This window comes from Sarcophilus harrisii, chromosome 5 (assembly GCF_902635505.1).
Source record: "Sarcophilus harrisii chromosome 5, mSarHar1.11, whole genome shotgun sequence".
Classification (NCBI taxonomy): Eukaryota; Metazoa; Chordata; class Mammalia; order Dasyuromorphia; family Dasyuridae; genus Sarcophilus; species Sarcophilus harrisii.
This window is the reverse complement of record NC_045430.1, coordinates 99,024,568-99,051,602: the sequence shown is the minus strand read 5'-3', so window position 1 is coordinate 99,051,602 and position 27,035 is coordinate 99,024,568. Positions and strand designations below refer to the sequence as shown.

Below are 27,035 nucleotides of genomic sequence, written 5' to 3'. Positions count from 1 at the left end.
TATCAGAAGTGAGATTTCTTAGAAATTATGAGTGTGCAAATTCAAATGCATGTGGAATTTCTGGTATGGGGGAGTCTTTGGGAATTTCTCCAGACTCTGACTTCCCCTCTCGGGTGATGGACTCACCGGAGTCCATCTGCTCTAATCCTTTGGGCTTACCCTGTGATTGAGCTTGCCTTTCTTTGTGAGGAAAACTCTAGGACCCCCTCCTTTGAACCAATTCTGGTAAGGATCCTATGAAGGCTTCAGTTCTTGGCATGTTTATAAATTTTATGCTTTTGTGACTGATTTTTTTTTCCCTGCATAGTTCATCATCTTGTATCCCATTGTCTTGTACCTCCTCAACCAATTGTTTTGCTCTGGTGTCCTACATGAGGAAGTTCTTAACTGCTTCTATTCTGACTTTGTACATCCCTTCTCCTCCCTCCCAGTTAAGAAAATGTTCAGTTAGTGAAACTCCTGCCTCTGTAATTTGGAATAATAGAAATCAAAGACAAAAACCCAATATCAGCATAAACTTATAATTCTCCAAATGCCTTAATATTCGAATTCATAAAGGACAAAGAATTTGAGGTACAAGACCTTTCTCTGTAATTTGGACTCTCTGCTTTGCCTCTGTGTGTCTGTGTTTTGTTTTGTTTTGTTTTGTTTTGTTTTTTGTTTTTTGTTTTGTTTTATTTTGTTTTGTTTTGTGCATATCTCAGAATCTGTGTGCTGCAGGTCAACCAAATAAAAACAGATTTTCATGCTTGGCTGTCATTTTGTCTTTGTAAGATGCAGAATGTCTGTGTTGTTTTGTTTTGTGTTGTGAGCTACATTGTTACCTTGAATGATTTAAAACGCAGTCACAGCCAGAAAAACTTAGAGCTGCAGCCATTGTGAAAGATTGATAAACTTTATTAGCTGAAACAGTGTCCCATTAAACTCTACTTTAGGCTTTTGGCAGGAGACTAGATTATAAGAAAAGAATAAAACTTTTTAAGACATTCTTTTTCTAGTGTATCAACACTGGCCTTCTTAGTAGTAATTTCAGAATGGAGAGATGAAAGAAAAAATTAGGTAAATATTAGGCAAATAGGCAAAAAAAAAAAAAAAGAGTTTTAAAATCCTCTCCTTCCCCTTCCACTCCCCCTGGTGCCATGAGTATATCACATGGTCTTGCTAACATTATAGCTCATGTCTCTCTGTTAACCCTTTATCTCAGCATATTAAAAAAAAGAGAGTGCTAAAGAAGTGGGGTGAAACTTGAAACTTGAATTATGTTCTGCCCGACCTGGTTGAGAAAGGTCAGTATCCACAATGGGGCCCTACACTGGCAGTGGTCGCAGTGGTCATGTGCCTTTTGGCATCCGAAAAACACCTCTCTGGGCAGCTTTGGTGGCATCACCCAGGTGCAGTACATTCTGCCCACCCTGCTCCAGCAGCTAACAGGTGGCCCCAACCCCACGAGCTCCTACAGCTGTCAAGGGTGGGAGGGTCAGATCTGGTACTATTCAATTTTCCTTGCCACCAAAAACTACCACCAATGGAAAGGTCCTGGCACTAGCCACCTTAGTTCCTAGGCAGTGCTCTCTGAACACCCTCCCCCCAAAGTTTAGTCAGTATCTCTTAAGTAGGACCAGCCTTTGCCAGGTCTTACCCAGCTGCTATGTCCAGGTGCCCCTGGCAGCACCTAGCATGGCACAATAAGGTGGTTGGAGCCAGCCAGTCTCTGCCCTTGGTGAGCCTACCCTTCTTTGTTCCAGTTGCAGAAATATATTAATTGTGCGATCTTAGGCAAGTTTGCCCAGTTTTCTGATTTACATAAAGAAAAGTAACAATAACATCTACTTCCCAGGGCAATGAGATCAAAATAATATAATGATTGTAAAGTGCTTAACAGTAACTAGTGATGCTAAGCACTACATTATTATTTTAATTGAATGTAATTGTTCCTTACCTTACTTTAAAGTGGCTTTAAAATGCCAAGGATAAAAAAATCAATGATTTTATGATATATAATATGTAAAAGTTTCATAAGTACAAAACCAAATCTGTTAAATAATAAATTGACACTGGAACATCTTTGAGTTATCATAATAGGATACAAGTATAAACCTCTTGCAGTTTTACCTACATTTGTCATCAAATTATGGGAATTATATCCTCCTAAAGGGAAAATGATTAGACAAAAATGTGAAAATTTTCTAATTAAATGGAATAGAAAGTTTTGAGAAAAGCAACAGGATTAGACTGTTTTCTCTAAGATCTATATATAGATACATATGATTGACTTCCAAAATTTATCTATCATGGAAATTCAGGCTTTAAGTATGTTTTGGTAATAATATCTACGGTTATATTAATTAAGGATTAATTGGATCTTATTCATAAATTGTATTAATAATGGTACAGAAAATGAAATTATTTTCCCATTTTTAAAATCAGAGTTCATTTTGTATAGATGAAATCTGAAACATTTTTATTTAGTTAGTTCTTGAAATTTTATTTAAAAAACAGTAAGAAAAAAGAAAAACATAAAAGGAATACAAAACAAAAGAAAACATTGTCATGTGCCTGGCAGAACATCAGGGAGGATTCAAAATATATTATCAGATCAAGAAAGTATATTTATTAGTAGGAGAAATTATATTTATGAATGTACATCTTTTCTTTATTTCCTTATAAATTGTTCTTTTGTTCTTTGCTGCTCACCTCTCTTTCTTCCCCCCATTTCATCCACCCCAAGCAGACTATATAATTAAAAAAGGATATATTTATATATACATATGTAGATACACACATACACACACACACACTCACACACACACACCTTTCCTATCCCTGCTGACTCTTTGCTTTAATAATGCTCCTAACTTGCCTTTCTATTATTTAACCTCCCCCACCCATGTCTTCTTCCCACAGCCTTTGCTTTCTGGTCCACCCATCCTCCCCTTTAATTTCTTTATAGATTTTGGAGATATATATGTATGTATGTATGTAGTGTTGTCTATTTAATCCATTTCCAATGTGAGTAGGTTTTCAGAACTACTAGCACTCCTATCACCTCTAATGCCTCTATATGTAGTCTTTCTCTGCACTTCATTTGTGTAACATTTTTGTACAACTATTTTTATCTTAACTCTGACCCAATCTTTCTTTTGAGCTGTCCTGTTGTGGATGTCAATCTTAAACAAATGATATTAATTTCCCATTGAAAAAACATAAACAATTTGTCCATGTTGAATTCCTTGAAAATGATCTTTGATTGTAGAGGGCTGAAACTATTGAGTCAATGCATTGAGGTCAGGACTGCCGAACACTTGAGGCTAACTACTGATTGAACAATACTCTATAGGCATATGCTCAGAAAATGGACCTTCCCACTATCCTCAATGATTGGTGTATACAGAGATTTGTAGGAGGGATTAGGGGGTGGAATAAAATAAGCCAGGGTCACTCTTTTGCAATAGAAGAGGAAGAAGGCAGTTGCAGAGATTCTGCTTCCATCCTGTTCTATCCTGCGTCTAAAGACCAAGAATAAAGATTAAGGACTTTTGCTTATCTTGACTCTGGCTGATTCTGGGGTGTCCTGGATGCTAGCGTGGTTGTCACATTTGATATTGACTCTTACATGTTAAATTTTCTATTAAATTCTGGTTTGATTCATAGAAAAGTCCTGAAAATCTGCAAGTACACTGAATGTCTGTATTTTTCTCATTCAATTTATAAATGACTTTGCTGGATATATTTTTGGCCAGATGCCTAGTTCTTTTGATTGCCAGTAGACATGATTGCAGAACCTGCAGTCTTTTATTGTGGCTGCTAATAAGTCCTGTACAATTCTAATTGTAGTTCTAATGTATTTGATTTTTTTTCCTTATTTTTTGCAAAATTTTCTTTTTTATCTGGGGGTTATGAAACTTGGCAATATTCAGAGTCTCATGAAATGTGACATCATTTCCAGTAACAGCTCTATTGACAAATGACAATTAAAAATAAAGACTAATCTAATGGTCACCAGTCTTTTCAATGCCTTATAGTATTTCAACAATCTAAGTTTTCTTCTTAATAAGAATAAATCAGAGCATAGAAGAGCAACATAAGAAGCAGCTAGTTGGTGCAGTGGAGAGAGCACCAGCCCTGAAGTCAGGAGGACCTGCGTTCAAATTTGGCCTTAGACACTTACCACTTAATAGCTGTGTGACCCTGGGCAAGTTACTTAACCCCAATTGCCTCAGCAAAAGAAAGGAAGGAAAGAAGGGAGGGAGAAAAGGAAAGGAAAGGAAAGGAAAGGGGAAGGGGAAGGGGAAGGGGAAGGAGAAGGGGAAAGAAAAAAGGAAAGAAAGAAATTTGTCAATAAAAATGTTTCTATGCCGTTTCCCTAAAGGATCTCATTGAGATGGTGATCTGGGTTTTTTTTGGGGGGGGAGTTTTGTTTTTGTTTTTTTTTCTATTTCCCTTCACGTTCTATTACTCCAGGGCAATTTTCTTGGATTATTTCTTGCATTATTGTGTCAAGTCTTTTTATTGGTCATGTGTGGGATAGCAAGATCCTCACTCAAATTGACTACTCAGAGGCTTCTCCTGGTACAGACAGAGAGTTCCTTTATTTAGAATCTCATGAGAAGCAGCGGTCTCAGCATCACAGAAAAACCTCAGTGCAGGAGGCCGCTTGATACTGTCAGCAAGCTTTTATCATCAAAAACCACAAAAACCACAGTACTTCCCTAACTCACCCTGTTACTATTGGCTTTTAATTTCATTGGCTAGGTCCTTGCCCGGAGGGAATAAGGAAGCTTGTGGTCTTCCTGCAAGCTATTTTTGCAAGGACTTTACAAAACAATGTGGTTGTCACATAAGCATTATTATAAATGGGTTAGTAATTTTTGTTTCTGAAAAATGGAAACTGGGGCTCTCAGACTTCAATAATTTTAATAAACTGTCTCTGGGAGGCTTTCAGTATGTCTCACTCAATCCCTCCTCATTTATCTGTTAATGGAAGTCTCCCAAAATTGTTCAAGTTCCTTAGTAATTCTTCACACTTTCTATATACCCTTCTCCCATCCAGATTCAGGAGCAACATCAGCTTAATGCCACCCTTTTTTTGTATTAACTTAGATAATGAACTCTGAACAATATTAATGATTAGCTTAATCATACAAGGTAGACAAATTGGAAGCAGTGTCACTCTGCTAAGGCTGATGAGTCCAAACTATAAGAGTTATTTCTACCAGCTGCCCTTATACCATGACCATAAAAAGGTATCCAATGGGGACTTCCAAGTTGTACTGGCATATGAGCCAGTTTCATGGTACTTTCAGTTATTTCTTCCACTACTTAGCCATTGTCATTAATCTTCATACAACAATTAGATAAAGTTTTCCACAAACACCTCCTTCTTTTGCTAACAGATAATCTAAAACCATTCTGTGTTGTAGAACAGCTTCCCTGGTTTGGGTGGCCTGATCAGCCAAGAAATCTAGGACCCTGGCAGTTTAATTGGTTATAATTTCTACCACAGCTTGAAGCCAAATTAACCTATTCAAAATATACACTGGGGTTCTGTAGCCCCAACTCCCATCCTGAACTCAGGTAGTGGGATCATACTCTTGGATTATCCTCCCAGGGGCCAAGTGTCCCCCCCCTCCATTGGCATTGCAGGCAGAAGTGAGAGAGGTGTCTATACTTCTCTTTTCCCTTTTCAAATTATCAAACAATGAGACCCCTAATTGTCCTCCTTCCTGTCCTGGTAGGAAAAAGAATTTAGGCCTGACTAGTCCAATGTAACAGCTAACAAAATAGTCCAACACTTTTCAACAAGAAAAATCCCTAACAATGCTCCCCAGATAAAAGAATTCCCAAAAGTAGTCTAAACACAAGAAGTCCGATTTTTGTCATTAATTTCAATTTCATCTGATCACCAGAATCTTCTTCGACAATAGTCCATTCCCTTGGGGCCTCCACAGGGCCTTTTACTCTGGTATGATGAGTTCATCCTCTTTTTTGGTACGGACTGCAGTATCAGATGTCAGGAGGATGTGGAAAGGGCCTTCCTAGCTTGTCTTCCTTCCAGGACTGAATCAGGATCCAGTCTCCTGGTTTATATTGGCATACTGCAAACCTTAGAGGAGGGGGTCCAAACAATAAGGCCTGTTAATTGTAATTCCTTCAAATGAGTCACCAGCACTAAAATATGTTTCCTTGAGAATAAATCTTTGGTTTCAAAAATTGGATCTACTTGTTCTTTGACAAGCATCCCAGGGTGTGGATGACCGAACAACAATTCATAAGGTGACAGCCCTATGTCCCTATGAGGCTTAGTTCTTATTCTTAAGAGAGCAAGGGGAAGGCACTTTGTCCAAGGTAGCTGAGTCTCCAGAGTCAATTTGGTTAGCTGCCTCTTGATTTCTTGATTCATCCTTAGGTTTCAAGGCCTTTGTACTTATTGCACTGTATGAACTTCCTCTCCAGACCCTTACAATTCCCTTCACTTGTATAGCTGGGACCGCTCATCACATCAAGCTAACTTTAACATCAATAATAGCTCACTTGATCAATGAGATTACAGAGTATATATAACAGAACAAAGGCAAACAAAAGTAAAACAGTAAGAACTAGGCCCAAAACCAAGCAAGGATAATGTAGTGTTCAACCCACCACTCAGTCGTGTTCAAGGAGATAGAATGTCACAAGTCTGTGGTTTCAATTGTATACACATTTTGGTAAAGAAAGGCACAGAGGAAAGTATATACAAGAAAAGTCATGTCCTGTAGTACTGCCTCACTAATTCTGGCAGGTGGGCGTGTTGGTTTTTCACCCACTAATTTAGAGGCTGCCTCTAAGTGGAAAACAGGGCAAACCTTCTCTCCAGGCCACCATATGAATAACATGTAGCCATGGGAGAAGCTCACAAGCCCATTTTCCAGTTTTGTCAGTCTCTCTAGGTGTTGCATATCAACCAGGACAGTGTAATTCAGCTGCTACACTGGTGCTCTCTGCCATCTTTGGTGTCATGGTCAGGAGGGACATGGCTGTCATCAGCATCTGAAGGGCTGCTGCCATCTGGCTGATCATTCTGGGCCGTTGTTGTCAGCAATACCTTTGTTGTCTGGTCCTTTTCTTTTTGATTCTCCAGGTCATGGATGTTTCTGGTTGGGATCCACCCCTCTCCTGTTGGGTCTGCATCTGGAATGACAAGAGCATGTTTAGGACCCCAAACCTTGACCCAAACTGGGCCCTTCCAGATGCTGTCTAAGCCCTTCCACATCACTGTGAAAAGAGGGCTCTTGTCCTTGTTGCCCAGTCTGTTAGTTAGCCACACTTTCTGCATGTGCCAGAAGCGCATTGCTGGGATAAAATTCAAAGAATATGAAAATTGCAGGTAATTACATGTATATATTGCCACATCTCGTGTAAATCCCAAAATTCCCTTCTCTTGCATAGACAGAGGTATAAATAGTCTGTCCAATAACGGCTTGGCCAGTAGGATTATATGGGATACCAATGGAATGGGCAATGCCAAATTCAATGCAAAAGGACCTAAAGGCAGAAGATGTATAAGCCAGGCCATTATCTGTCTTAAGTGCACGTGGGACTCCCACAATGGAAAAACAATGAAAAAGATGGCTGATCACATACCTAACTGCTTCTCTAGGTTGGAGTGAAGCCGTAAGGAATTGAGAATGTATATCCATGGTTACATAGATGCTCTGCTTCTTAGCATAGGTGATATCCATTTGCCATACAACATTAGATCTCAAACCACAAGGTTTTTTTCCTGGAGGGAGCATAAGAGTGTGGAAAGGAAGGCAAGCTGTACAGCCTTTTACTATGCTCCTAGCTTCCTCTTTTATTATCTCAAATTGCAAATCTAAAGCTCTAGTAGCCTGATGATAAAAGGTAGGATTTGAAAGTCCACTATGAAAATGGACATGCAAAATATAATACTTACCTGAATGCCTTCTCACTTGCTCTCGAAGTTCTTTAAAGAGCTGATAGATAGATAGATAGATAGATAGATAGATAGATAGACAGACAGATAGATTAGAAACTACAATTTTTATTTGGGTTGTGGCAATTCTTTGTACCACACCTACTGAATGAGCCGAATCAAATATTATATTTACATACCCATGTGCAAGGTTTGGAGCTGTGGCCAATAAATTTTTCCAATCTGGGATGGTTTCACAACACACATCAATTTGTGCATTGGTACAAAAGGTGTATATCTTGTCAGGTCTTATCCCAAATAATTGTACTATTATCTTACTGACCTTTAATGAAATTTTAACCACCAGCACGGGGTAAGGAATAAGACTTTGATCTGGTTGTGCTGGGAGTTCACCCACTCCATCATACTGTCTTCTTGCTGAAGGACTGCTGTGGGTGCCTCTTTTGTAGCAAAAACTGTTATTTCCAATACTTTTTGAGTGACTCAACCATATTGGATAAAGCCAATTCAATCTCTCTTGGAACCTCTTGAGCATCTTTTGTAAGCTGGTATGGTGAGTCTAAAGCACGATCTTCCCTTAAAATGTCATATAATGGTGGTAACAATATAATTTTTGGAAATGCTTTTCTAACAGGAGTAAGATTAGCACCCTGTGGCAAAACTGTCCATTCAAATCTTTTATAAGGCTCATCTAAATTAATGATTTAAGAAAAGACAAATCCTTTCATATCCTCCTTTTCCAAAGGGACAGAATAGAAATAATCCTTAATCCAAAAAGATCATTCCCTAGGCAATTGAGAAGATGGAAGCCCAAGCTGAAGAGCTCCCATCTATCCATTTACTTTTTTCAAATCAATCAACATTCTCCATTCTCCAAATTTATTTTTTATAGCAAATACAGGGGAATTCCAAGAACTTAGAGAAGTCCTTGGTTAAGTTGCTCCTGCCGTGTATCTAATAAGGCCTGAATTTTTTCACTTTGTAAGATGTTCTTTCCCCACAGATTGATAAGGATCCTTTCAATTATAAAAGAAATAAAAACTCCTGTCTTATCTTAAAATTCCCATCTCAAAGGGGTAGCACCAATTCCAGCTACTATTGCTCCTTTTATGCCAGACATATTATAGGTGTTGCTGTAATCTTTAGCCAATGACTAGGTCAAATGGCACTTCTAATAATCTGCACCTGTGTCTATCAACCTTTTCAATGGTTTACGATTCACACAGATAATGAGCAAAGGATGTTCAGTTGTAGTAGCTGCAGTCCATAATATTCCTGAATTCTGTTGCCGGGAGTCAAAGTTGGAATAAATCACCAAATTGCATTTCAGGAGTGTGAATCAATAAACCTGATGTTACTCCTCCTGGGTCATAGATTGTCTACCAATATTAGTGATTGGAACAATAGCTACACATTCCTCAGTTCCCTAAATTAGTATATGGATAGACATTGTCTTATAAGCACTCTCAGGGGGTGAAATGGTAAAGCTAATTGTGTGTGGAGGCAAAAGATCTGTGAAGATTGATGTACAATAGAAAAGGAGAGCCTCATTAGTAGATGTAGTACCAGCACATATTTAGTCTGCACACCTCTGTGTTTTGAAATGGAAAAAGCAGAGAAATACTTTTAGAAATATTTGAATTGGGGTTGAATGATTGAAACCTCCAGAGGAAGATCTTTGATAGCTTTAAGTAATAAGAATGGAAGTAAGCAGTTACAGCAGTAACTAGCATTGTATTGAAGTACTTAAACAAAGACATTCTCTTCTGAAACACCAGCGAAAACTATGAATATCTAACATTCTAAATCTCAAGGATCCAGGAGGTCTCTAAATCCAGGAGATGAATATCAGCTCAGGAACCCAAGGAAACTAGGGTAAAAACAAGTAGAGTTGACTTCCTCATGTAAAAGCATAGGAGGGGATAAAGCCCCAATTCAAGAACTAATGCTAGATTGATGAATAAATCAAAGAAAAGTATCAATCCTTTGTATATTTAGATTCCATGAAAAAAATAATTCCATAATTATGCTCAAAAAGGTATCAAGCTGTGCATACCCTTTGATCTAGCAGTGTTTCTACTGGGATTATATCCCAAGGGACCTGTATGTGCAAGAATATTTGTGGCAGCCCTCTTTGTAGTGACCAGAAACTGGAAACTGAGTGAATACCCATCAATTGGAGTATGGCTGAAGAAATTATGGTATATGGATGCTATGGAATACTATTGTTCTGTAAGAAACGACCAGAAGGATGATTTCAGAGAGAATTGGAGACACCTACATGAACTGATGCTGAGTGAAATGAGCAGAACCAGAAGATCATTATACATGACAACAACAAGACTGTATGATGATCAATTCTGATGGACATGGCACTCTTCAACATTGACCATCCATACCCAGAAAGAGAACCATGGGAACAGAGTATGGAACACAACATAGCATTCTCACTGTCTCTCTTGTTATTTGCTTGCATTGTGTTTTCTTTCTCAGTTTTTCTTTTTCTTCCTTCTTGATCTGATTTTTCTTGTGCAACAAGATAACTGTATAAATATGTGTACACATATTGGATCTAACATGTATTTCAATATATTTAACATGTATTGGACTACCTGCCAGCTAAAGGAGGGGGTGGGAGGAAGGAGGGGAAATTTTGGAACAAAAGGTTATTCAAGGGTCAATATTGGAAAAATTATTCATGCATATGCTTTGTAAATAAAAAGCTTTAATAATAAAAAAATTTAAGAAATTAAAAAAGAAAGAAAAAATTTCATACATCTGCAATGTGAGACTTAAAGTAAAAACCTTTCTCCTTAAGGATTATATTTCATTATGAAATGGTCCAACCTTTCTGGAGAGGAATTTACAACTATGTCCAAAGCGCTATAAAACTGTGCCTACCTTTTGATTCAGTAATATGTCTATTGGGTCTGTATCCCAAAAAGATCATAAAAGAAGGAAAAGGACCCACATGTGCAAAAATGTATGTACAGTCCTAGAAATTGAATGAATCAGGACAAAATAGTCAATGACTATAGTAATCTAGTGTTTGACAAACCCAAAGACTTCATTTGGGATAAGAATTCACTATTTGACGAAACTGCTGAGAAAATTGGAAACTAGTATGGTAGAAACTAGGCATTGACTTATCCCTAATACCATATGCCAAGATAAAGTCTTATATATATAATATATTAATATATATAATACATGTTAGATCCAATATGTGTATACATATTTATAGTTATCTTGCTGAACAAGAAAAATCAGATCAAGAAGGAAGAAAAAGAAAAACTAAGAAAATAAAATGCAAACAAATAACAAGAGAGAGAGTGACAATGCTATGTTGTGTTCCATACTCTGTTCCATGGTTCTCTTTCTGGGTGTGGATAGCTCTCTTTATCCACTACACAAATGAAACTGATTTAAATCATCTCAATGGGTTCATGGTCTAGACATGAAGAATTATATTATAAACAAAGTAGAAGAACATAGGATAGTTTACCTCTCACATCTGTGGTGGAGGAAGGAATTTGTGACCAAAGAAGAACTGGAGATAATTATTGATCACAAAATAGATAATTTTGATTATATAAATTAAAACGGTTTTGTACAAACAAAACTAAAGCAGACAAGATTAGAAGGGAAGCAATAAACTGGGAAAACATTTTTACATTCAAGGGTTGTGATAAAGGCCTAATTCCTAATATATAGAGAATTGACTCTAATTTATAAGAAATCAAGCCATTCTCCAACTGATAAATGGTCAAAGGATATGAACAGACAATTTTCAGATGAAGAAATTGAAACTATTTCTAGTCATATGAAAAGGTGCTCCAAATCACTATTGATCAGAGAAATGCAAATTAAGATAACTCTGAGATACCACTACACACCTCTCATATTGGCTAAGATGACAGGAAAAGATAATAACGAATGTTGGAGGGGATGTGGGAAGGCTAAGACACTAATACATTGTTAGTGTGAACTGTGAACAGATCAACCATTCTGGAGAGTAATTTGGAACTATGCTCAAAAAGGTCTCCTCCCTCATCCCCATTGAGAAGGCAAATAATTTTATATAGGTCATACTTATCTAGTCAAGCAATGTATTTTCATAATTCAGGATTATTTTGAAGCTCAAATGATAGAATATTTGTAAAGTACTTAGCACAGGGACTGGCACATAAATTGGTATTTAAAAATCCTTCCCACTTTCTTTCTCTGTGACATTTTTTGCTACTTTATATATTTTTATATGTTTGTGTATTTGTGTTTATCCCATTTGTACATAGGTGTTTATTTGTTGTCTTCCCCATTAAACTGTGATCTCTTTGGAAGCAGAGCTTAATTTTTGCCTTTTTTTTTTGTATCTCCAACATGTGCTTGGTACATAGTAGGTGCTTAATTTGATTTGATAGAACTAGGTTTGGTCTGGAATTCCTGTTCTTTGCAAGCCATCATGCTTCAGCTTCCTTCCCTCTCTGTTCCCAAATCCTCCTTCTCCCATTAGTGTGTTATTCCTAGAGCTTTTGTTTTCAGGAAGGATCCAAGAATGGAAGATTCTTGCCAGCAAGTCCTAGTGCTTTACCCTTTTCCTTCCCTTTTCAGCTCCCTTTTATTTATTGTCATACCTCATTAGAAGGAGTCTTGAGAATAGTGAGTTTGGCTTGTATTTTGTATTCCCAGTGCTCAGCAAAGTGCCTGGCACATAGATACTTGTGACTTGACTTTTCAACTGTCTTTTTTCTGCTGCTGGGTTCAGACGATATTCAGACAATACTGGAGGTTGAAACTGAGGACTACTCCACCTCACCTCATCTATCCTCCTCCTCCTCTATCCATCCCAACCTCCTGATGCATGTTGTTCCCAGAGACAGAGCCACACAGTTGCACTTGCTTCTATATTCTTAGTACATAGCGTGAGGCCCATGACTGTTCTTAATCCAGGAATACCATCCTTAGATACAAGATGCCTCCTCAATCTATCCAGATATGGGACTCAACAATAGATAGGGAATGACAGAGCTACTGGTTGACACTTGTTCCTGCTTTTTGCACCAGGTCAACTTCTCCTAGTGGTCTCCATCCCACTCTTAGGCCTGGGACTGGGACCTTTTCTTGTCCTGTTCCATAGATGTAGGCAGGTCCTGCTTTGTTTTGTCTTTATATTGGAAGATTCCATACGCCCACACTTCTGTTCATACTTATACCCAATGTCAGTAGATCTGTCTCTGATCTTCACTTGAAAAAAAAATGACACATTATTTTCCTTGATTTCCCAAATAGGACTCATTATGGTGCATTTTTTAGAAGGAGCTTTATGGAGTAATTGTGGAGGTAAATTCATCTTGATTGGTCTTTTTGTTACTCTGTTCTTCTGGACTTGCCCCTTGGATGTTTCCAGAGTCATAATATTTATTCATAGTACTTTGTAGCTCATTCTGTTTACTTTTATCGCTAGCTTCAGTTTCTGATCTGGGACATTTTGCCCAGTCCAAGTGCTTTCTCTTTCTGTATTTTAGGTTCGTGTCCTTTTAGTTCTGATCTTAATTTTCTGGAATCTCCTTCTGTTTTATCTGTGCTCACTATATCAATGGTTTTCAGGTGCCTCTTCCTCCTTCTGCAGGTCTAAGTGCTTTGAAAGCATGGGCTGTTCTGGTCTGAGTGCTCCTGACTTCTAGACTGGATGTTATTGGTGAAAATGATCAGAGTGCTTCAGGTTTCAAATTACCAATTTTTCTATCTCTAGGTAAAGCATACTACAGGTTTTGGTGCCTTTGATATGTTATTGGTCCATTATGGCAGGTTTTTAAAGTTTATTTACCTGCACCTTTGCTGATTTTTATGATTCGTCCACTTTTCTGATGCCCACAGGCTTCTGAATTTATTTTTGTTTAGTCTTGGGCTTGAATGGAGTACATGTATGACTCCTCCCTCAATATTCACATAGCCTCCTTTGCATGATTTTTTTAACAGCAGTATTTTTCAAGAATGATAATAATAAGTAACTCAAAGAAAACTCCTTTTATTGTGTATAATGTTACAGGTCTGTAATCTAGTTGTAGTACTATTAGTCTATAACCTAATAAGAGTTAAGAACAATGAGAAAATATACCAAGTTTATAATTAATTCAGAGCATCTGTTTAATTATTTATAAAATTCAATACAAATTTGTCTTGAAAAAAGAACTTTGAACAGTCTTAGTGTATTTGAATTTTTCAAGGTTTTATTTAAAGTTGTTATTTTTTCACTTAAATATAGACCTCTAATGTCAGTATACCTATTACAACTCTGTCTAAATAGAGCTAATGTCAAAAGTTTTTTTAAACCCTCTAGTTGTTTACAAAAACTTAATTGTTTCTTCCTAGGAGAAAACTTTGATCAAAGTCCCCTGAGAAGAACTTTCAAGTCCAAAGTTTTGGCTCACTATCCTCAGAATATAGAATGGAACCCCTTTGATCAAGATGCAGTCAATATGGTATGTATGTTTCTTCTGTCAGTAAGTTAACCCGTCAATAAACAGTAAGTGATTACTGTGTGTCAAACACTATGCTAAGTGTTTGGAATAGAAAAGAAGTAAAAGATAGTCTCTATCTTCAAGGAGCAAGCAGCAAGTAAACAAATATATACAAACAAGCTATAGACAAAATAAGTAGGAAATATTTAACAGAAGGAAAGGCACTAGATTTAAGAGGAATTGGGTGGGAAAAGGGTTTCCTGTAAAAGATGAAGTTTTAGTTGGAATATAAAGAAAACCAGGGAAGTAAGTAATAAGTGAAGATGAAGAAGAAGAGTATTCTAGGCATGAAAGACAGAGAAAATGCCTCTTGCCAAGAGATGAAATATCTTATTCATGGTACAGCTCAGAAGAGGCCAGTATCACTGGATCAAAAAGTTTATGTAGGGAGTAAGGTGTTAGAAGACTGGGAAAGTAGAAGGAGGTCAAGTTATGAAGAATATTGAATGCCAAGCAAAAGATTTTGTATTGATCCTGTAGACGAAAAGGAACTATTAGAGCTTATTGAGTAGAGAGATTGAATCTGTGCTTTAAGAAAATCACTTTGGATGGAGAATGAATTAGAATGGGGAGAGACTTGTGACAGAAAGACCAAACAGTAAGCTATTGCTATAATCCAGGTGTGAGATGATGAGGGCTTGTACTAGAATAGTGGCAGAGTGTCAGAAAAGGAGTTTTATTTGAGAGAGATTGAAGCAAATTAGATATGATGGGAGTGAGGGAGTGGGAAGAGTGGTAAGAGATAGAGAGGAGTTAAGAATGACACCTAGGTTGTGAACAAAGATTTGGGAGTATGGTGTTGCCCTTTACAATAATGAAGATAGAAGATGTGTGGAGGATGTAGAGAAAGGATCATGAATTTAACATGGGACCTTGAGTCCTAGTAAACATGATACTAAGAAGCTTGGGTTCTGCTACATATTTCTATTCCTTGTTTTTCTCAAAATGTGGCCAATGGTTAAGAAGTAAACATCTCCTTTGAGAGGGTCTAACTAGTAAATAAAGAATAATAAACATCTTCCCCCTTAGCCTTATGTAACCTCCCACCAAGATTACTGATTGCCAGTTTTACCTAATCCCAGGCCTTTAGATGCCTCTGGCTGCTGCCTCATCAAGCAGCAGTTCTTTGTTCAACAGAGCACGCAGACACAGTGGCTTGCCAACACAAGTCTTTATGCTATGTAATCACATCCTGCACTCCCCTACTTCCTGGTCCCCACTATTTATATTGGGTCTATGAGGTCACTCGCATAGCCAGTAAGAGAAGGAGACATCTCCCATTGATGATGTGTTCTCAATGTCATTAGAGTTCTCGCTCATGAGGTAGTCCCAGCTAGCTGTGGAGGTGACATCCGGGTGCCTCAGGCATCAAAGTCCTTTTTTACTTCTTTCTTTTATTGTGCGAGGTTCCTCTTCAGACCCTTACAACTCCCTTTTCTTGTTTAGCAGGGACTGTTCATTGCATCAAACTAACTTTGACATCAACAATAGCTCACTTAATTAATGAGATTACAAGGTATATAAAAATAGGACAAAGGCAAACAAAAAGGAAAATAGAGCTAGGCCCAACAGGGACCAAAACCAAGAAATGGTAACATGGTGTTCAACCCACTAATTTAAAGGCATTACCTACAAGTGGAAAATGGGGCAAAGCCTCTCCCCACCCCACCATATGAATAGCGGGAGGCCATGAGAGAAGCGCCCAAGTGCATTGTCCAGTTTTGTCAGTGTTTTGGCATTGCGCATCAACCAGGGAAGTCCAATTCAGCTGTGGCCCTGGTGCTGCAATCTTTGCTGTCTTTGGTGTCAGGGTCAGGAGGGACATGGTTATCATCAGCATCTGAAGGGCTGCTGACATCTGACCGATCCTTCTGGGTCATCATCAGGGACAAAGTCGTCGTCTGGTCCTTCTCTTCTCAGTTCTCCAGGTCACGGATGTTCCTGGTTGGGATCCATTCCTCTGCTGTTGGGTCTGCATCTAGAATGACAAGAGCATAGCTGGGTTCCCAAACCCTGACCCAACCCAGGCCCTTCCAGATGCTGTCTACACCCTTTCACATCACTGTGGACAGAGGGCTCTTGTTGTTGGCCAGTTTATTGTTCCACTGTGTCTTTTGCATGTGCCAAAAACACCTTGCTGGGGGGTAAGATTCCCAGAATATGAAAATTGCAGGTAATTGTATGTATATATTGCTGCATCTAAGCGAGCTTTTGTGAGTTGAGTGAAGGGTTGTATGAATTGGTTGTATGAAATGGTTGTACTCCCTTTTCTTGTCTAGACAGGACCATCTTGAGGGTACAAATAGCCCATTCAGCAATAGTTTGGCCAGTAGCGTTATATGGAATGCCAGGAGAATGGGCAATGTCCAATTCAATGCAGAAGGACTGAAAGTCAGAAGATATATAAGCTGGTCCATTATTTGTCTTAAGTACACATGGGAATGGAATGGAAAAACAATGATAAAGATGGCTGATCACATGCCTAACTGCTTCCCCAGATTGGAGTGAAGCCATAAGGAATTTAGAATGTATATCCATGGTCTTAACATGGGTCACGTCCATTTGCCAAGTTTCATTGGGTTTCAAACCATGAGGTTCTTTCCTGGAGGGAGCATAGGAGCGGAGAAAGGAAGGCAAGATGTATAGGCTTTTACTATGCTCTTAGCTTCCTCTTTTGTTATCCCAAACTGCAAACGTAAAACTCGAGCAGCCTGATGATATTCAGAATGAGATTCTTGGGCTGCCTGAAATAAAGGAGTATTGGCTAACATGGGTAAAAGGCAATCTGCCTTAATCTGCCTTTGAATTTCCATGGACATGCAAGATATAATACTTACCTGGACACTTTCTCACTTACTCTTAAAGTTTCTTAAAGAGCTGATATATACTAAAAGCTACAAATTTTGTTTTGGCTGTGGCAGTTCTTTGTACCACACTTACTGAATGGGTCGAATTCGATATTATACTTACATCTTCTGGATAATAATTAAGAGCTAGCATTCTTGCATACAATTCATTCTGCTGAGTGGACTGAAAGGAAGTTCTGACTGCTCTCTTTATAGTTAAGTCATGAGAGTACAAATGTTATGTTTGGATGCATCTGTAAAGATAGTTGATTCTTTAAAAAGAACCTTAGAAACCTTTTCTTCAAAAATCCATTGCCAATTATGTAATAGCCAGGATATCTTTAATGGAGACCCATGTATAAAGTTTGGAGCTGTGGCCAATAAAATTTGTCACTCTAGGATGGTTTCACAGCATACATTAATTTGTGCATTGGTATAAAAGTTGTATATTTTGTGAGGTCTTATCCCAGATAATTGTAATGCTCGCTTAATGGCCTTTAATAAAATTCTAACCCCAACCACTGGGTAAGGAATAAGGCTTTGTTGTGGTTGTGCTGTTCACTCACTCTATCACACTGTCTCCTTGATGAAGGACTGCTCTGGGTGCCTCTTTTGTAGCAAAAACTGATATTTCCAAGGGTTTTTGAGTTACTGTTTCAACCACATTGGATAAAGCCAGTTCAATCTCTCTCAAAGCCTCTTGAGCTTCTTTTGCAAGCTGGCATGGTGAGTCTAAAGCAGTGTCTCCCCTTAAAATGTCATATAATGGTTGTAATTGATAGGTAGTTAAGCCTAACACTGTTCGCATACATTGGATATCTCCTATCAATTTCTGAAAGTCATTTAACATGTTCAGCTTCTCTGTTCTTAAAGAAAATATACTGTAAGTACTTTATGATATACTTCATATTCTAATTATTGAAAAGGATCATGCCTTTGAATTATTTTCTGGAGCTATATACAATTGCTAATTCCTTAATGTTTCTATGGTCTTTTGTAGACATGGTTCTAACATTTGCTCCTCAGGTGCACACCCCAAGATATCATCCATGTAATGTAACAACAAAACTTTTGGAAATGCTTTTCTTACAGGAGTAAAAACAGTAGCCACATATATTTGACACATAACAGGATTATTTTTCATTCCCTGTGGCAAAACTGTCCATTCAAAGCTTTTCATATCTTCTTTATCCAGAGGGATAGAATAGAAACAATTTCTTCCCCACAGATTGATGGGGATTTTTTTTAGCTACAAAAGCAGTAAAAACTCCTGTCTTATCTTCAAATTTTCATCTCAAAGGGGTAGCACTAATTTCAGCTACTATTGATCCTTCTATACCAGACATATGGGTGTTTGATGTAATCTTTGGCCAGTGACTGGAGCAACTGACACATTTAATGACCGTACGATCTGCACCTGTCTACCAACCCTTTCAGTGTTATGGCATTCACATAGATATTGAGCATAGAATGGTCAGCTGTAATAGCTGCAGTCTAGAATGTTCCTGGATTCTGTTGCTGGGAATCAAAATTTGGATAAATCAGATGCTACTACTTCTTCTGGGTGATAGATCAGATATTGTCTACCCATATTAGTGACTGGGATATTAGCTACACATAACCCTAGTTTCCTAAATCAGTGTATGGATGGACACTGTTTTGTAAGCACTCTCAGGGTGAAATGGTCAAGCCGACTGTGTGTGGAGGAAAGGGATCTATAGGCCGAATAGGAACAGGTTTCAGCTCTCTAGGGAATATCTCATTTGTCCCAGCGGCATACAGTTCTATTCTCCCTAATTGCAATGTCCTTCCCCCATCAGCTTGCTTAAAAATTCTCTGGTTATAATAGTTACCATCAAGTCCCAAGTGTTTTTTGCCTGGGGCCTAGAGCCAAGCCCCATCTCTTGTAATGAGGATCTATCTGGTGGACAAAACTGCTTCATGGATGATGTTAATGGTGTCATTGCCCCTCTCACTCCTCCTCCCACCCATGAAGGCGGAGTTGAGGGAGGAGGGTCAGGAGATGGGAACTACCCTAAGAGTGCATGCTCTGCAATAGGCATAATTGAAACAGAAAACCCCAGCTTTGAATGTGAAAAGCACCCCTTCTCCTCAGCAAGGTACTTAATATACTTAATTTCTTTTCTGTCTAACTCACCATGGCACTTAAGATACTTAATTCTTTTCTCACCCAGCTGCCCTGCAGATCTCCTAGAGCAGTAGCAAGCTATACAAATCAGTAAAATCCTAAAAAGGACTTTTTTAGCTCTGCCCCAGGTGCTACACTCTCCAGGGCTTTAGGCACCAACTCTCTGCTTGCTTTTCTCCTTATATTTCCTTGTCTGACTGCCCAAATTAAAATCTTTCCTAGTTTTAAAATTTGTGCGATTCCTTAAAACCAATTTTATCCCATTGTATTCAGGTAGTTCTGCCCCTAACTTGCATTTTTCTGGCTCTAATCTCGCTTTCTTTTGTTCTAACTGCTGTAAAGTAACTTTTTGCTTCTTCTCTGACTCAACCTGTAGGTAGAACTTTTGTAATTTTTGTTCTAACTGCTTTAAAGTAACTTTTCATTTCTTCTCTGAGTTCTTGTACTTTTTGTTCTAACTGTTTAAGCAACTTACATCTTCCTGATTTTTTCCTTGCTGAGCTGTACTCAATGGGTGTGGGAGTAAGATGCCTGGAAGCCCAGGAGCAAGCCCTTTACTCCTTATCAGACATATTTTCTGCTAAAGAATCACTCGGCTCTCTAATTTACATACTTGAACCACATGCACAGCTGTGTCATTGGGCATGATCATGGGTAAATTTATACCCAGATTTGTTACACTTCCCTGCCTTCCGTTTTTTCCAGGAGGCTGTTGAACCTTCCCATGTGGGGCCTGGCAATCCTGAAAATGCTGTGCCATGTTGGGCACTACTTGTAACCTTCCACCAAGATTACTGATTGCCAGTTTTACCTTATCCCAGACCTTCAGATGGTTCCAGCTGCTGCCTCATTGAGCAGCAATTCTTTCTTCAACAGAGCACCCAGACACAGCGGCTTGCCAGTACAAGTCTTTATTCTACACAATCACATCCTGTACTCTTCCACTTCCTGGTCCCCATTATTTATATTGGTTTTATGAGGTCACATGCACAGCCAATAAGAGAAGGAGACTTCTGTTGATGTTGTATTCTCAATACGACTAGAGTTCCACTCACTAGGCAGTCCCTGCTGGTTGTAGAGATCATATTCAGGTGCCTTAGGTACCAAAGCCTTCCTCATTGTACTGTGCGAGGTTCTCCTTTGGACCCTTACAGCCTTACCTTTCCCTATAAAATACTCATCCTGAAGTATTCTCTTAGATTAACCAGTCCCCTAATGATGCTTGATATCCCTCCTTTATACAACAATAAAGCCTTCTCCTTTGAGAAAGATGTTGAGGTTATTTTTGCCTACTGAACCTGCTTTCCCACTGTACTCTGAGGTAAAGAGGATGATAAGGTCAAACTTAAATTTTTAAAAATCACTTTGGTAGTTGAATAGAAGACAGACTAAGGGGGGGAGGAACTTGAAAAATAAAGATTCATACAGAAAAAAACCTAAAAAGTTAGAATAGTAACAATGATTTCAGACAAGACAGCATTAAAAATAAAAGCAGTAAAAAGATAAGCGAAGGAACCATATTATGCTTAAGAGCATCAAAGATAATAAATTTCAAATCTATTAGATTAGTAGGTTATTATTCAAATAATATTTATTATTTAAATAGCTCAGTATTAGTTAAATGAAATAGAACAGATCATTATTGGCCTATTTAAATTTAAAACTATCCAAGGACCAGATGAATTTACAAGAAAATTCTATCACAGCATTGAAAAAAGAATGAATTCCAATGAATAGGACAAAAAGGAATTCTTCCTAACTCCTTATATGATACAAATATGTTTCTGATATTTAAATAAAGTTAAATAATGAAAATATGCATCAGTATCTTTAATCATTATTGATGCAGAAATATAAAAGAAAATAATAGTATAGGGGCTATAATTCTTATATGACCAAATGCATTTATATCAACAATGTTGGGCTGATTCAATATAAGGAAAATTATAACTACTCTTCTCTGCCCTAGATTGGTAACCTGGAATTGAATGGTGAGTGATAAACTTCCAGTTGGCACCTTCTCTATAATATGTGCTAATTTAAGAATCTTCTAGATTGCTTTCTGCCCTAATCCTTCCTGTCTTGGTGCTTAGTTGTGGCTCTACTTTAGTTCATGAGCACTGGGGTGCTTTAGGCTATTTGTCAGACCCCTTTTTCCTTGGTCATTTTGGGTAGAAAAATGACTTGGTTTGATTTTTCCTCCCCTGGGATTTCCCTATGAAATTTCAACAAGGAGGAGGTTTGTTGGGCAAATTTTGTAGGTGTAATAATACATCTTCTTACTCCACTGTCTTGACTATTTCCGTTTTCTTATTTTAATATTATTATTATTATTATTTTTGTCTCTTCTATATTGTACTTAATTTATATGTATTTGCATTCCTGATTATTGGTTGTGTTTTTTGTTTGTTTTTTTGGTGAGACTTCATACCATAGATTCAAGTTTTTCTATATTGCCAATTATTTTTGTTATATAGGCCACAAATTCTTATACAAATCTTTTTTTCTCTTTTCTTCCTCCAAAGGTCTTGATTCGATTTCCTTCATTTTACACTATTTATTTACATATATCTGGATTTTTTTAGCTGATCTGGAGGCCATATTCCCTGTTCTTAATCTCTTCTTCTTAAATTTATCTCTTTATGTAGCAGGTTTTTAATTAATTTTTTTCCTTCTTGGGATCTTTGGTAATTTGTTTGTTTGTTTGTTTGTTTTTCCCTTTGTTAAAAATAACACTCGACAGTGAAAATTCAGATATTAAGGAAAACTTATTAAAGATGAATCTTAAAGAATCATTTCTGGCCAGAAGCAGGCACCTTACCTCTTCGGGAAGAGGGGGCGCTGAGTATAGAAATGGGGGAACCTTTAATACTTGCTCAAGTGATGCAGCTCCTCCCTTCAGAAAATGGATTGGTCCATTTTACCTGGGTTATAGTCTTTCTAATACACCTACTATATGTTTCCCCTTAATATGTATAAAACAAGTGCCCTTCCCCCCCCCCCCCAATCATACATCCCATATTCAAAAATGGTGGAAAACCCCTTTTCTTAGGTTTGTTGTTTAATGTTCAGTTAGCTTATTAAGCAGGCAGAGTAGTAATTTAGTTAAGTCAGGTCATTGACCCCAACTAGTTTGGGCTGAATAAGCTATTATCTTCAGATTGTGGTTTTTGAAAATCACCAGACTCTGTTTGATTGGCTGAATCCACCTGTGCCTTCCTAGCCCCCAATTTGTTTGCTCAAGGCTTCTATTGATCACTTAATTGTAGAGGGCTGAAATTCTGAATCAGACAAGAGAGCACTTAAGGCTACCTATTCAATTTGAGACAATGACTCTATTAGCATATATTTGATTATGGCTCTCCTCACCATTGGTGCTTGCTGAATGTTTGGTAGTAAGATAATTGTAGGCAAGGATTGGAGGGTGGAGGGAGAAAAGTGAGAGAGGCTTGGTGGTAGGATGAGAAGGAGAAAGGCTGGAGACTCCGAACTTCAGAATCCAGGATACATCTTTGACAAGCCGAGTGGCAGCTTGCCTGCCTCCTTCACTTCTTCCCCCTAAAGACCAAGTACTTTGATTTATCCTGACTCTGGCTGACCTTGAGGCCCTCCAGACAGCTAGCCGGTACTATACACTTAATTATTCTGTGATCCTAATCTTCCTTAACCTCTCACATTCTGAAAACCTCTTGGTCAGTGGTACCCATTATCCCAATCCCACACTACCTCAAAGCGTGGAAACCCAACTTTGCAGCATTTCTCACACCTCTCTTCCTATAGCTCAATTTCTGTGACCTTCTCTTTCTCAGCCTCCTCCCACATTGAACAATTCATAGTTAACTGTAATGGGCCAGAACTTTGTACTTGAAACAAGGATTCTTACAAGGTGTTAACTCAGTGAAAGTGATAAGACAAGGGTTATCTAGATTAGCATGATGATTAATAGTTCTCTAGTTCAGTATGATTAAATTAAACTTACAACAAATAATGGTTCCCTAGTGATATAATGATTGGCTTATGTACTAGGGATACTGGAATGATTTAATTGTAATAGAGTATTTAATAGGCCAGAGTCAGACCTAAGGGTTTGGAGCCAGAGCCAGAGAAGACAGAGGACTGGAAGCTGGAGCACAAGCTTTCCGACTGAGACAGTCTTCAAGACAGAGACCATCATGGTGGTCCTCCTACCTCCCCTACAGAAACCAAGACACATTCTGGAGGACCTCCAGAAAGTTAGCCAAGCCCCAGGCAAGGAGATAGACTGTGAAGGAAACAATAAAGATTTATGGACTTTATCTCTGTTTATTCTTGTGGTGATTACTCTGCTGAAACGAAGGCTGATCCCAAGACCTCCAGAAAACCAACCAGAACATTACATTTTGGTGTCTGAACCTGGGACTAAGGATTTACATTCAGAAGTCCAGACTGACATGATCCTATGTTCAGTGAAAAAGTCTCCATTACCCAGAAATTAGGGTGAGTACAAAAATAGACAAGAATGAAACTTTGTTAAGGGCTAAACTAGTGTTTCAGCTGAAATGGGACAAATGTTTAGAAAGAAGCCTTCTCCACAAGTAAAATGTGTAGAGTGCATAGTTAGATTGATAAAAAAGAAAAACAAGGTTTGATTGTAACTTGGAAACAGATCATTGAACTCTTCGAAATATTTAAATACCTATCTTCTTGGTTCTCTAAGGAAGAAAAATTAAAGCCAGATAAGTGGAAATTAGTAGGAGAGCAATTAATTGAATATTACAATGATAATGGTCCTGATTCAATTCCTAAAGAAACATTCTATACATATAATTTAATACAATTGGCTTTAAGGAATTACATAAGTTATAGGATAAGGAAAAAGAAGAAAGTGCAGGAGGGAGAGGTACTAATATAACAGTTAAAAAGCATGAAGAATTAGATAAGAAAGAAGTTAAGTACAAGGTTGATGAAATTAAAGAATGTGATGCTTCACAGCAGAAGCCATTAGGGCATTCCCCATCCCCTGACCTACCCCCCTCAATTAACCCTTAATGGATGGAGGGAGAACGAGGAGGGGAAGGAGCAGTAACAATCACCTATGAAGCAGCTTTGTCCACTCACTATGACAAGATTATAAAAGGCACTAGTTAAAGCTAAAAAAGGACAGGATATGTCTGATTTAAAAATAAAAGCATACATTATTATTCAAGAGTTTGACTCTTATGTTAAGATGGTATTAGAGAATTTGTCTTATGAACCCCTATTGATTGGAAATCTATAGCAAGGACATGTTTAGAACTTAGATAAAACTTGTTGTGGCTTTCTGTTAGGGGTCTCGGCCCTAACCCCTGAGTGAAACAGGCCTTATGTGACCAGCACTGCCTGTCCACCTGAAATGGCGAAAACTGTGAGCAATGAGGGGCGAGATCCAGGGTGGTGTAAGACTCTTTATTACAAAGACTGCAGGTCTTTTTATCATCTTGGTGCTTGTTTCTAGTTACTATTTCATATGTAATCACATCCTACTCTATAGTAGATACATGATTCTCTACAGGAAGCTACACATAGATATGTTGTGTGCATTCCTTTCCTAATAAGGATATTCAAGGTATTCTCCTTTAAGGTCTGGCACACCTCTCCTGGTAATTGCCACGTTACTCCTTAGGGTGGGACCCCCTTCCTCCCAGCGCCATCTTGTTCACTCTTACAAGGCTACCCTTAGATTACCTGAGTTCTGTCCCCTGTGCAATATCCAAGGCCGATAGGGAGTTGGCAGGCCCTCTTATAATTCCCCCTTTTTGTTTTTATGTGACAGTTCTGCTAGCTGGGATTTTTGAACATTGATAGCATACTGGATGGAGGTTAATACAGATCTAAAGATCATAGATAATAAGCATAGGATTACTAAAATTACTAATATAATTGCTCCTGCAGTGATTCCAAGTTGTTTCAAGTGACCCCATGGGTTAGCTTACTGAAAGAATGAGATGATTTTGTTGGCGTGTACTAATGAACAAGGTACTTGCTTTTGCTCTTATAGATGTGTCCCCTTGATACATGACCCCGTCCCTTAGTGGAGTGCACCAATCCACCGAGTCTGTATTAATTCCATAGTACTCCCACTTATCCCCTGTCCAAACTCCCCCTATTACTTTTGGGATGCATAATGGTAGCCCCTTAGTAAGTCCTGTGAAATTAAATGTCTTGTTGAACATCATTGTGTGTGTGTCATCAGAATCCCTTTCAAAACCTCCCTCTTTATACATGTGTGACAGGTTACCATACAGAATAAAATCCAGCATAGTCTCTGTCTATGTGAGTGCTTTCAACCAGGGTGGGGATGGGATGAGCCCATCTGTGTGTCTGTCAAGATCAGTTCCGACAGGTGCTTTTTTCTCTTCTTCACACACTGTCTCCTTGCCTATGATGTTTTGCAGCACACGAATTCTCCTCACTGGAACCCACTTTTCTCCAGACCCATTCTAAAATTCCTTCCTCTTGGTGAATAATCCCTGTGGGTAAATTCCTGGTAGCAAGAATTATTCCTAGAACTGGCTTTCCCTTCACTATCCTAGTAGTATATTGTCCTATCAGTTCCTTTTCTATAATGGAGATACATTCCACTGCTTCAAGGGTCCACATCCTCTTTGAATTCAATTCACTGGGCCCTTTCAATAAGTCATATAGGGGTTGTAACTGATCAGTAGGAATCCCTATTTTATTCTTTATCCACTGTATCTCACCTATGAATTTTTGGAATTCATTTAATGTGTTAATTTTGCTCATGCCTATTTTAGGAGATTTCAGTTGTATGGTTTTTATAAGAAATAATATGGCCTAAATACTCTATAGGTAATTATCATTGTATTTTTTCAGAAGCTATTTTTAAACCATGGCATTCAAGTTCTTTCTGTACTTCACTTAATACTCTTTCTAGAGTATTTATGTGATCATAACCAGCAAGGATATCTTCCATGTAATGGATGATCTGCACTTTGGGGTATTTTTTCCTAATGGGTTTTAAAATTTCGTCTACATACTATTGACAAATGGTTAGCCTATTTTTCATACCATGTGGTGACACTTTCCAGTGATATCTTTTGGTGGGTTCCTGCAGATTAATGCTAGGAACCGAGAATGCAAACCTATGCCTACCCTTTTTATGAAGGAGGATGCTTAAAAAACAATCTTTAATGTCTATCACCCACAAATGGCAATTTTGGGATGGATATCATGTTTGGAGAAGGTAAATCTGGTTGTAAAGTTCCCATAGTAACTAGACTTGCATTAACCTTTCTAAGATCTGTCAACATTCTCCATTTTCCTGATTGCTTTTTTTTATCACAAAAACTGGAGAATCCATGCACTGAAAGATTTTTCTATGTGTCCCTGATCAAATTGTTCTTGCACTAAGACTTTTAAAGCTGACAGTTTTTCATTGTTTAGGACCCCCTGGTCCACCCAAATGGGTTCATCTGATATCCATGTTAATTTTGGTGGTGAAATGTCGGCCCGTCCAGAGGGCTCCACGTAAGATCCATGGTTAGCATAAGCTCTCTTTGTTGCAAAATATCTCTTCCCCATAAATTTATAGGAAGTCCAGGCAATAA

The 27,035-nt window shown here is 38.1% G+C and overlaps 1 protein-coding gene across 3 annotated transcripts in view; it reads left to right on the top strand.

The window, feature by feature from the left end:
* DENND5B (DENN domain containing 5B) overlaps positions 1-27,035 on the top strand; it is a 217,500-nt gene that overhangs the window by 34,232 nt on the left and 156,233 nt on the right. The window contains exons 1-2 of one of the 3 annotated variants that reach the window (XM_031938132.1): positions 14,341-14,415; positions 23,786-23,925. The exons of 1 other annotated variant lie outside the window; for it this stretch is intronic. Coding sequence is in view for 1 of the 2 variants with exons in the window: in XM_031938131.1 (XP_031793991.1) it covers positions 14,306-14,415 (110 nt within the window). In the remaining variant the exon portion in view is untranslated. Of the gene's footprint in view, positions 1-14,305; positions 14,416-23,785; positions 23,926-27,035 lie in introns of those variants that run through there. One more of the 3 variants, XM_031938131.1, reaches the window with a different exon arrangement.